General features: G+C 47.5%; 4 protein-coding genes and 1 non-coding gene across 5 annotated transcripts; 2 read left to right on the forward strand and 3 right to left on the reverse strand.

The window, feature by feature from the left end:
- Positions 1–468: 468 nt before the first annotated feature.
- V1508DRAFT_412903 (uncharacterized protein) lies at positions 469–2,160 on the forward strand. Its single transcript, XM_066939690.1, has 3 exons — positions 469–772; positions 832–957; positions 1,051–2,160. The coding sequence occupies exons 2-3, from the start codon at positions 886–888 to the stop codon at positions 1,966–1,968; spliced, it is 990 nt and encodes a 329-aa protein (XP_066797259.1). The 5' UTR covers positions 469–772; positions 832–885; the 3' UTR covers positions 1,969–2,160.
- V1508DRAFT_28120 (armadillo-type protein) lies at positions 2,075–5,619 on the reverse strand. The gene is made up of 2 exons (XM_066936521.1): positions 2,397–5,619; positions 2,075–2,345 (listed from the first exon to the last, which is right to left on the reverse strand). The coding sequence occupies exons 1-2, from the start codon at positions 5,502–5,504 to the stop codon at positions 2,181–2,183; spliced, it is 3,273 nt and encodes a 1,090-aa protein (XP_066797260.1). The 5' UTR covers positions 5,505–5,619; the 3' UTR covers positions 2,075–2,180.
- Positions 5,620–5,764: 145 nt separating this feature from the next.
- Positions 5,765–5,835, reverse strand: V1508DRAFT_t24. Its single transcript has one exon. It is a non-coding gene; the product is annotated as a tRNA-Gly (tRNA).
- Positions 5,836–6,174: 339 nt separating this feature from the next.
- V1508DRAFT_412906 (heat shock protein 70 family) lies at positions 6,175–9,085 on the forward strand. Its single transcript, XM_066939691.1, has 2 exons — positions 6,175–6,624; positions 6,705–9,085. The coding sequence occupies exons 1-2, from the start codon at positions 6,385–6,387 to the stop codon at positions 8,940–8,942; spliced, it is 2,478 nt and encodes an 825-aa protein (XP_066797261.1). The 5' UTR covers positions 6,175–6,384; the 3' UTR covers positions 8,943–9,085.
- V1508DRAFT_412910 (uncharacterized protein) lies at positions 9,011–11,950 on the reverse strand. Its single transcript, XM_066939692.1, has 4 exons — positions 11,656–11,950; positions 11,564–11,598; positions 11,227–11,503; positions 9,011–11,175 (listed from the first exon to the last, which is right to left on the reverse strand). The coding sequence occupies exons 1-4, from the start codon at positions 11,805–11,807 to the stop codon at positions 9,303–9,305; spliced, it is 2,337 nt and encodes a 778-aa protein (XP_066797262.1). The 5' UTR covers positions 11,808–11,950; the 3' UTR covers positions 9,011–9,302.
- Between the last annotated feature and the right edge of the window lie 4 nt (positions 11,951–11,954).

Raw genomic sequence — 11,954 nt, forward strand, 5'->3', positions numbered from 1 at the left:
GCGATTCAAGCTAGCCCAGAATTATTCCATTTCCAGTTGCGTGTCCAGTGCGGTAGCAGTCATCTTCGTGCGGAATACCCGCTGACCCAAGTTCGCAGGTCATCGAGCGTGCAAACTGGATCACTGCTGATTTAATAGCTTAATTAAGGATTAAATTTTATCAAATGTGTAATTGCACGTTTAACGTTAATCTCGGGGTTCTTCAGGATATTATTGCCAATATTACGGATATTACGGCTTAATAACCTTCGACGTTGCTAGGGATTTGTTGCGCAGCTTTCAACGTAACCAATTGCGTGTTCTTACCTTGATTCGCGTGCTATACGTTTCTACAGGCGAAAATTAAACCCTGAACCCTGATTCATATCCCCGCTTAACTCCCAACTCCGTTTTTTTGATCGACACATGGTTAATGTCCTCTCGACGAATGATGAGCGCATAGGGCATGCGTGCATTGTATCTGCAACCCTAATCGCCTAAATTATTACGAGTTTTACAAGGACCGCTGCGCTATAGGCATGCGTGTATCTGACGTATCCAGACAGAGAGAGGTCAGTAGGTTAGGGAATAGGATATTGTCAATAACTCTCGTAAATAATTCATATTGTGTTCGAACGGTTTGTTATAGAACCTAGGTGAAACTGCTGAGAATTGGCAGATAACTGCTGTAAATTCGGCACACCCCATCACGCAAGGTCCCGGCGCGCCTTACACCTCATCAATTTTTGTTCGAGGGGGGTGATGAACGTCCCCATTATCACCCGACAATTGAGTACGCGCAAATTCTTAGGGTCAGATTCTCTACGGACCTTCTTATTAAAGCCTCTACAGCCGCAATTCTTAAATTTACCCTCCGAAAGATTTAGATACTCCACCAAATCTGCAATGTCTGATCCAGCTCTCGATTTGCTTTCTAAGACCTTCGCGTCTGCGATGCTACTAAATGCCGACCCAGATGTATGTGATCGATTCGAATATAGTGTCACAGTGAAGCTATTTTACTGTCAATTTTGTTTATGGTGATGAATTACTAAAGAAATAATTTCATAGCAAGTCGTCGCTGCAATTCAGAAGGATCTCCCAATCCTCACGGCAGAGCAAGAAGCCAAGCAGACTGAGGTTCTCGCTCTGTCGGAGAACTTCCCCTCATCAGCTTCCAAGCTCAATACCATTCTAGGTGGAAAGAAGTTCATCCTCGGCACAGACAAGCCATCGCTCGCAGATCTAATTATCTACGGGCGTGTGAGGCAGCCAGTTGCCGAGATTTGGTCTCCTGACGAATACAAATCCAACGCTAACATCATTCTCTGGGCCGACAGAGTCCAGAAGTCTGAGATTGTCAAGGCCCACAAGCCAGACGAATCGACATTCATCAGCACCGCTCCTTTAGGCAACAACGACAACAGGGCTAAGAAAGAGAAGGGCCCTAAGCCGCAGCCTGCGAAGAAGGAGGCTGTACCAATCACTCCTGCGCTCGTTGACTTACGTGTTGGATTTATTCAGAAGGCTGTCAAGCACCCCGATGCGGACACGCTGTACGTATCGACGATTGATATGGGCGATCCTAGCGGCCCGCGAACTGTCTGCAGCGGTCTCGTGAAGCATATCCCGCTCGAGGACATGCAGCAGCGGTACGTTATCGTCGTTGCAAACTTGAAGCCCGTCACTATGCGAGGAATAAAGTCTGAGGCCATGGTTCTCTGCGCGGCGAATGAGGAGAAGGTTGAGCTTACAATCCCACCTTCAGGCTCAAAGGCTGGTGACAAAGTGTTCTTTGAGGGATTCGACGGAACTCCACAGCAGCAGCTGAACCCGAAGAAGAAGATCTTCGAAACATTGCAGCCTAATTTCACGACGAATGAGAAGTTGGAGGTTGTGTTTAAGACTGACAATGGCGAGAGACCGCTGATTAATAAGGATGGTAAGGTTGTCCTTGCTCCATCATTGGTAAACGCTGAAGTCCGATAAACATTTGACTCATTTGCATATGAAGAATAAAAAGTCCGGGATGTACTATAGAGCGAATAAACCTTATTGCGAAAATTACGAGTTCTGCTCTCTCTTAACAGCTAGAAGCACTGGAAAATTAAACAACAACCGCAGAAGCATTAGTTACTCTATTTTTATGTCTTATAAATCGTCGTAGCATATGTCAATACATTACAAATATTTTGTGTAATTTATTCAGCCCTCAGTAGTGATTCGCAAATTCGCTTTTCAGCATTCTTTAAAACCTCCTTGTCATCACAGGTAGACCAGTCTATTTCACTTAATATCTCTTCAACTTTTTCAGCTCCATTCTCGCTTGCTAGAAGGAACAACGCATCTGAAGCTACTTGCCGGGCCTATTATTACGCGTTAGTACTGAATGCCTCTTGAGATATAAACAAACATACCTGCTTCATATCACCAACGAGCACGCCAACCAATTTTCTAGCGGCAGCTTCTTTGACTTTGCCACTAGCATTTGCAGCAGCAAATAGGCCACTAAACAATCCAATAGTAACACCAACTCTTTGCGGGTTATTTGTCTTCGTCGCAAGAGTATATAACCTGGCAGCTTTATTATATATCTGGATATACAAGGACGACTGTTCCTCCGCAAGTGTGTTCGTGTCAAAAAATAAACTAATCAATTCTGCAATCTCGAAATCTCGTTTCGGTGGTGTGCGATGTGCAGCGCTTGGTGCATGTTCCGTCTTCTCGATAAATAATTCGACCGCCGAGCGTACGAATCGACGACACTTCTCGGCCATCTCGGGGGCTGCCAAGAAACTCATAACCGCATCGCGAGCAGCACGTACAACACTTTCACCTGTTCCGCCACCGACGCAAGCAGCCAATCCTAAAGTCGCTGAGCGAGAATGGGAAGACTCTGTACTACCACACAGGCGGATCATATGGTTGAAGTACTTTCCGTGGGCGTTTGCAAGTATGTCGTCATTTTTATATTCCGGCTCCGCGATAATTCGTTGGATTTCGGTTGCGTCGATGGAAAGTAATGGGATGATGACTCGTAACGCTTTTAGTGAGTCGAGACGTAATTTATCCATTTTTTCCAACGATATGCGGATCAGATTCGTTAGGATAATGGCTTCGTCTGAGGATTCAGAAGATGAAAAGAGCTTCAACGCGTGAGCTGTTACTGTCTTGATCGATGCCCGGCGCAGGTGAGAGCCAATGTCACCGCGTGACGGAAGTGTGGTGTAGTCTTGCAGACCACACGCGAGTGCTAACAGGACCTTTGATTTGTAAAGGGGACTATCTGAGACCCACTCTCCATCCGATGATAGGAGCGCATCAAACGCGCGGACACTAGCAACACGAATTGAGATGTCGCATTCTTTCTGAGATGCGGATGCGAGGTCGCAGATAGATATGATCACTGATTCATCCACGTGAGGTCGAAGGCTTCCAAGAGCGAGAACAAATCCTGGCCTACCAGCCGTGGCGTACTTAATCCATCTGTGAGCATCGACAATTCCGTTCGGTAATCGCGATACAGCCGAACAAGCTGAGGCGTGTACGGTTGATGTGGATGAGTCTTCACCTGTACATGACAGTGATTCTTCCATAATTGTCATATATATTTGGGGAATATCGTGACCATTTCTGCTTAATAGTGATGCTGCAGGGCCAATGATGTGTAGAGCAGCGTCATATAGTATGAACGCTTGGTGAGCCGGAAATTGCATGCTGTCAAACACAGTTTTCAAACGTTGAATGATGGTCGGAATCGTCGGATCATTACTTGACAAAATATCAAGAATTTCTCCTAAGGCGTATAGATATCCATGCCTCTCATCGAAAGACTTTCCATCTGGTAACTCCTTCATCAAATCCAGCAGCTTCAACGCGAATTCTCCAACTATCTCTTTATCAGACACTATTAGTGCCAGTGCTTTGCCAGCCAGCCTCCGCATTTCGACATCCCAACTGCAAATAACCCTCTCGACCAAAAATTCTTCCATGCCATGTACGACTCCCAACTTCAACGTCCGCCTGGACATCTCCAGACACGCGTATACCCGGCTTCCGATGGCAAAATAATCTAAAATTTGCACAAGAGCAATGCCTGTTTCTAGATTCTCGACCACTTCTGAATGACGACCAATACATTCCTGTACTGCCGCTGCGGCAGCTCGGCGATTATTGACTTCCCTATCAAAACATGCCACTAGCATTAGCTCCGAGAGAGTCTGTTGCACAAGTTCCGTCGTTGCAGGATTTCCATTGCAGAGGCCCGGATAGTGTCGAAACATCGACCACGCAGCATAGCATGCCGCATCACGAACGTTGGCACCGAGAGCATGGGTGGTCATGCGGATTTCAAATCGTAGACCTGCACGAGTGACCTCAAGCAACTTCATGGCGTACTCAGGAAGGGGTAATACATGCCGTCGGAGAAGCTCTGCGAGAGCAAGTAAGCCACCATGCCATCTATCCGCAATCCTGCTGTCAGCTGCGGCATCCTCTGGGTCTGGGAAACATGATACGAAAAGATTGTCGATAATTTCTGGCACGAAGACAAGCTCGAGGTCAATCTTGGTGAGCGTTTGAGCGACACGTGAAATTGCTTTGGAAGCGCTGTAACGCACTAATGTATCTTTGTCCGCCAGTGCTGTCGTTATCAGCTCGCCGAGACAGTTTTCAACAGACTCTGGCACTTCACTAGAACATAGTGCGAGAGAACACAACGCAATTCTGTAAGTTGCCTTGCATAACAGTTTTCGCAAGAGAGAATTCGCGCTAGCATTCTGAGAACGCTTCAAGGAGGCCAGAACAACTAATATCTGGGGGAGAAATGGCTCAATGTCCTGGGGTGAGCTCAAAGAGAACAGAGCAGCAAGTGTGGCTGTAGTTCCTAGTATCGCAAAAATATTTGATGTAGATGCAGCCTTACAATCTTCAATATATTTTGGGAGATATTTGGCTTGCGTATCGGCTCGTACCAAAAACCTCGCCAAAGTACTTGCTGCTGCTTCACGTTCTCTTCCAGGTGCACACATGTATTTGCCAGTGAGCGCGTATATCCGAAATGCTATATCGTTCCCAATACTCGACAACTTGAACGGCGTGAGCACTAACACTGACAACCAACTCAACAGAACATATTTGCTTTCCCACTGTCTGTTCTCACCCTCACTCTCCTCCATTTCAAGCAAAATACGTTCCAATAATGCGACATCGTTGGGAAAAAACCTGCCCACAGCTTTGGCGCCCCTAATCTTGACAAGGACATACAAAACTCGGCAATGCCACTGCTTTCTGGTCGCCAAAAACGCACGGCAAACAGCTACGACTGTGTCTTCAAGTATCGGATCGATAAGCTGAGGTGAGTCTTGAAACGGTTCAATCTGAGAGACTATCGATGTAACATCAACTTCTGAAGTGTCGTAGCCAAACGCGAGCGCCTGGTTAAGACGATATGAGAAGTCGCGCAGAAGTGTCGGCGCTGATTTTGCAATATCTGGACAATCGTCGAAGTCACGGTCAGTAGCCATTGCGATTTAAAAGTGGAAATATGAACGGTAGTAGCTAGTATCAGTTGGTGTTCGGGGACACATGATTGTACATTCCTGACCTCGACGGGGTAATAAGCTTGCAAGAAGTGAATAATAGGCTCTTGATTTTTCTGCAATAGATCTGGCCACAAAATCACAAAAGACCCCACTGACTACGTATTGGTTATACATCCTTATGGAGATCTAAATCACAGGTAATATATTCGAAATATGTACGAAAAAAAGATCTCGAAGAGCAATGCGTCAGCCCGGAGTCGAACCGGGGGCTCGTCGATGGCAACGACGAATTTTACCGCTAAACCACTAACGCCTTACGTGGAATATCTCGGCGGTCGCAGCATATCGTTAAGTCTCGGGGTTAGGGTTAACCGTAGAAATATGCCATTTCATTTTGCAACTAATGCTTTAAACTACGGTTAAGTGTGTTTTAATAGCATTGTGTGCGTTGGTTTAATCTTTTTATCAGCTTAATCCTCGACATTTTTAACGATAAATTCAATAAGAAGTTTCGGCTCTATTCTCTAGAAGTTCTATATTGGGGCGAGTCGGTCCTCTCTCTCGTTTGGGACAGAACCCAATGACCGCTTGTAGAAATGAATCCAAAAGAACCCCAGAATCAGGGGCGAGTGCTCTTCTGCACACGTAGCATCTACGAACCTTCGAAACCGCATGCACAATATATTACACTGTTGATTCGTACACTTGATCTCCTGAACGTATTTCCTCCGACCTTCAGCTCAGATTAGGAAGGATTTGAAATTGCCAATTACCCAAAAAAAATTTTATTCGGAGTCTCGGGTTAGTATTAGTATACGATATAGAGTGACACAACATACATGCGCTCGACTCTGCATCAACTATGATCCGACTGCGACCCTTCCTGTTTCTCACATTTTTAATTACCCTGGTATTGATACCAGCACCGGCGCTTGCAGCAATTTTAGGCATTGACTTTGGCCAGTCCACCACAAAAGCCGCTCTCGTTGCTCCCGGTGTTCCATTCGAGATCGTTCTCACGAGGGATTCCAAGCGGAAAGATGTGTCTGGAGTTGCATTCAAGGGAGAAGAACGGTTATATGGTAGCGCCGCCGCTGGAATTGTACGTAATGAGCTATATGGTTATTTGGATTCTTGAAAAGATCCATTGAAACAATGACGATGGCAAGCTAACAATGGTAGGCGCCACGAACACCATCCACCGCCTTTTTACATTTTAAGCCCCTGCTAGGGCGATCCGTCTCGTCTTCGGAGGCAGAAGGGTATCTGGCCCAACATCCGGGAATAGAACTAATCCCATCGAGCAACAGATCTACGGTCTCATTGAAGACGGCTGATTCGTCGTTCCCAGTCGAAGAGCTACTCGCAATGTCAATATCCCACCTTAAGACCCTTGGTGAGGAAATGTTGCCGAAGTCATCTGCAACTTCGAGGATCTACGACGTTGCCATCACCGTTCCGCCGTATTTTGACTCAGTACAGCGGAAAGCCATTATTGACGCCGCTGACATCGCGGGTGTGCGAGTGACTGCCTTAGTTCCCGACGGAGTGGCTACAGCTATCAATTACGCGTCGGCAAGGTCATTCGGCAACGAAAAACAATATCACTTTGTTTTGGACATGGGAGCAGGATCAACCTCGGCGACGCTTGTTTCCTTTCAGGAAGGTCAAGAAGGGAGCCACCGATTTGGCAAATCAGCTCTCAATATTACGGTTGAAGGTGTCGGCTTCGATCAGAACCTTGGAGGCGATCTTCTAGATCAGCGGATCTACGAAATTCTACTTGCGCGTTTTATCGAGGCCCATGGCGATGGCATTCTTTCAAGCCCACGCGCACTAGTCAGATTGCACAAAGAAGCCGAGCGCGTCAAGACTATCTTGAGCGCAAACACCGAAGTCAAAGCGTCAGTCGAGAGCTTGTACGATGACATCGATTTTCGTACCATGGTCAGTCGAGCCGAATTCGAAGACGCGATCCAAGATGTCTTGCCGCGTATCAGCAAACCATTCGACGACGCCTTGCAAGCCGCAAATTTGGATATTTTAGATATTCAGTCGGTTATTTTGATGGGTGGTACTACTCGTGTTCCTATTTTCCAGCAAGTTCTAGTTAAAGACGTTCTGAAAGGGGATGCATCCAAGGTGTCGAAGAACGTCAACGCCGACGAAGCCGCAGTTATGGGTGCGACATTCAGAGGTGTGAGTGTGTCAAAACAGTTCAAGTCTAAGGAAATCAATGTATTGGATCCTGCGATTTGGGAGTACGATGTTGTTGTTTCGGATTCTGACGGCGGTATTATTGGTACCATGACTTTGTTCCCCAAGGGTTCCCCGGTGACCGGCAATCGATCACTCATCGAGCTGCAGCTGCCTGAGAACCTTGAAGATGCCACATTGAAGTTCCGCGAAGATGGACGACCGCTGTTTACTTATGGCCTTCATAGTATTCAGGAATCTAAGAAGAAACTTCTTCAATCGAACAATTGCACTGAGTTGACATTTGTTCTAGACGCCGAATTGACAGTGAGCAGGGTTTTTGATGTGCACGGCGTGTCGTGGCAATGTAATGTTACGCGTCCAGTTGTTCCTGCCGAAAGCGACGACTCTGAAGCCGAGGATTTCAAGCAAAAAGTGTTCAACTTTTTCAAGGGCGAGAAATCATCCTCCCCAGAGGAATCAACAACGGCGAGCGAGACTACCACTGCAACCGAGGCGCCCACGGACTCGGAATCAATGACTGCGTCCTCGTCGACGACCAGCAAGAGGCCACAAGCGACTGTCCCGCCGAAGCCCCGTGTTGTTAAACAGCCCGTGAAGTACGCGGTCTCGTACAGTGGCTCCCGCAATATGGGTCGCGCTACTAAAGCTTCTTCGACAGCCCGTCTCCGAGCATTCGACAAACTTGACAGCGACCGACACGCTAGAGACGCAGTCCGCAATGATGTTGAATCTTACTCGTACAAAATACGCGAATGGATAGAGTACGAGCAGCAGCGGTTCATGGAGCATTTAAGCGAGGAGGAACGCCAGACATTTTTGCGACGGGCCGCGGGTGCACTAGAATGGTTGTATGACGAGGGTGAGAGTATGATTCTGGATAAATTGGAGGAGAAGATGAAAGAGTTGAAGGAATTTGAGAAAATAGTATTTCAGCGAGAAAAGCAGAAACTGGCTAGTATAGAGGCGGAGTTGCGTGCAAGTGCGTCGGCTGCTGCTGCAGAAGTGTCCGCTGAGGTAGATAGTGCCGAAGAGCTAGTAATCCCCGCTGATGGACCGGAGGAAGGGGCAGCGGAAGCGGGCACGTCTACAGTTGCTACCGCTACGATATTGACATCGACTGAGACGTTGTCGTTCGAGGAGAGTTCGACAGCAGAAGCGGAGCCGGAAGAAAATGAAGAACCCCAGCATGACGAGTTATAGATGATTATATAGGCTAGACAAACGCCTTGGTTCTGTATGTTGTAGATAGTTGCGTGACATATAAAATTCTAGGTATCATGTGCGGATGATAGGAGTATATATGTTCGATTCGTTGATCAAATAAAGTATTACCATGCAAGTTATACTAACACCATGATCAAAGTCAATTGGAAATAAAACGTGAAACGAATGAAATGTAAAACTATTTCCCCCGAAGACACCAAAAATGATAGTCAGAAACGAATAACAACGGAGATCTCAATGGAGAACAACCTCGCCATGTCTATATAATACACATAGAACCAAATCCAACGTTTTTATCACGCTCTCACCTTCCACATTAATAATGCAAAACAAAAGTCAACAACAAAATGTAATTGAATTCAAAAACTCATTATCTCGCCTCGTTTCAATCTGCCCACCCCACCACCTCTCTACAATTGTGCTCACAAATCTCGAATCGCTCTCGCTCCAAGGATCTAGACCCATGGCCAGCATATCCACTTTCGAAATCCACAATGTTTGTCGCGCGTCTAGCATCGCGTCATCACGTATGGCGCCGTTGCGTTTTTTCCGTCGTGGCTCGACTTTTTGAACGATAAGATTTTGCTCTTGAATCAGTCTTGCAAGTTCCGAGAATATTCGGGCCGTGAATCGGTGGAAGAAGGCAATTATGGAGACTTGTTTCGAAGACTCAGAGATTGCGATGGCCGTTCCCGAGGTGGCGACTTCATCCTCTGATTCTTCGCCCTCCGAAGTACCTGCCTTTCGTGCCACGGTTGCCCGTTTCCGCAATACCTCGTCAAGCTGAGCCAGATCCTGGAATGGCGTGATGTACATTAAGCTTTCTTCCTCGTTCGACACGGCCATTGGCGTTGCTGCAACTGACGAGGATCTCGAGACTGAGTCATCAAGGAGCAACGGGCGCGTGTCCCGTCCGACAGCAGAAATATGGTCGAGCGACGTGGTTGTGTCATTATTTTCTAGGCCCTTCCGGACCATGGCATCCACAATCTCTTCTTCGTCAATCCGCGCTTCTTCACCCGCCGACGCCCACCATAAAAAGCCAAGCCACGTGAGCTGCTTCCAAGATGGATGTTCAGTCTGCAAATCCGTCTTGGTCGAGAAAAACAGTTCCGGGTCGTCGTTGTAAATCTCGTCTTCGTCAGTCGCATCCGTCATATCCTGCGATGAGAGCAATGCCATTACGTCGCTCGACGGCTGGACTTGACCAGCCGAGAATCCGCTTGACGACCCTGAGCTGGATGTCAACCGGCGTTCTAGAGCGGTCGCTTGTTCTTCTGCTTCTGCGTGGTCGTAGCATTGTCTGTACCATCGATGTCGGGGATCAATGGAATATCCGATCTGTGCTTCCAACGCCTGGAAACGTCGCATATCCCGAATTGACGCTTTCAAGTGGGTTTTAGGGGAGCTAGTGTAATACACCACGGGATATAATATCCGCCCTGATGTTTCGTTAACTGGGAAATATAAAGCAGAATGGTCAGACGACTGCGCCGATCCAGGTCCAGACTGTGCGAGAGCCGATGTAGCGGCGTGCATGGATGTCGTTAATGGCGGCAACTTTATGACGACGTCATATAAATCCGATTTGTCCTGCAGGATCTTATCCGTTGTGTAGGCAATCCATCCATAAAACGGACTATGCTTCTTCTGCCGTGCTTCCTCTGCGGGCGGAAGTGATGATAGCGACTTGACGTATTCGAGGTCGTATACGCCGATCGCATATAATGGACGAATTCGGTAAGCTGGTATCGGGAGTAATTCCGCGATCGAATTCGGGATATTGGCGAGGATGGCGATATCGTAGACGAAATGACAGCCTTGCTCAATCGGCACGTCTCCTACAATCAATATTCGTTCTCGAGCAAGTGCCGCTTTCCAGACTTTGAATACTAACGGCCCGAATGTGTCGAGGAACGAGGGTAATGAATGTGCTGGGTGAGACTTGGGGAGGATAGGCGACGATGTGGCAAGGTTTGAGCCGGCGAGGGAGTCCGCGTCGTTGTCGGAGTTTGACGCTGCGGCATATCCGTTTAGTTTTGACGTACTTAGTTCAAATGGACGACGTGGAGGGTGGTAGAGTGCTGTTTCCAGTGGCATTGACGATGTTGAGGCCGTTGTTGACGGCGAAGCCGAAGCGGCGGACATACCATACAGGCTGTAATATGTCTCTAGAGGTCCGTAGTCATTTGGATTCCGCACATATTCACTAGAATAATTAGCCACTCATGCAAATTCTAAGGATTGCTTCCCGATATACCTCAACAGCGTCTTCAGTCCTTCAACATGTCCCCAGCAACGCCCCAACCGTCCAGCAGCACCGTATGCAGCTCGCGCTTTCAATATTATCCCGCCAGGAACTAGCACTCCGAGTGAGTACATTCTAGAAAATCGCTCAACTGGGTTGTCAGTCTCGAGTTGCCGGTACACACTGACACCGGAATAGAATTCGCCGTGGGTGAAGTAAATCACGTCTTCCTTCGAATGGTGAAGACCGGATGGGAATGCTTTAAATTCCACCATGTCGAGAGTGATAGCTGCACGCAGAGTCTATGTTATACCATAATTCTGAGTATTGACGAAATTTTTGAACTTACCACTCGACGCAGTTTTCTGCCAGTCGAAAACATATCTACATAATCCGCATTAACCCACTACCTGCCACTTCCAATAAAAGCAAATAGCATACCCGCGCTTAGTATCAAACCGCGCCAAAAACAACGCAACAATTCCCGGAGGAACAGCGACATTGCGTTCAGCACCCTTCACAGCCGGGGGGCTGTGGATTCCTCTCGTGGCCGACGGCTGTCCGGCTGAATTCGACGGCTGCGCCGCTTGCATTTCCGAGGTTCTTTAATCAGTAGCGATATTGTGAATTGCCACGGAATAAGTCGCTTTAGCGACGGACACTGGCCGATGTGGTGAAGATAGCTTTGTAATTAGATTGCGCTGAAACTGGTCCGGTTGAGCGTGGTCAGGGTAGGGCGA

The sequence above is a fragment of the Lipomyces doorenjongii genome (assembly GCF_038497915.1).
Source record: "Lipomyces doorenjongii strain NRRL Y-27504 unplaced genomic scaffold V1508scaffold_11, whole genome shotgun sequence".
Classification (NCBI taxonomy): Eukaryota; Fungi; Ascomycota; class Lipomycetes; order Lipomycetales; family Lipomycetaceae; genus Lipomyces; species Lipomyces doorenjongii.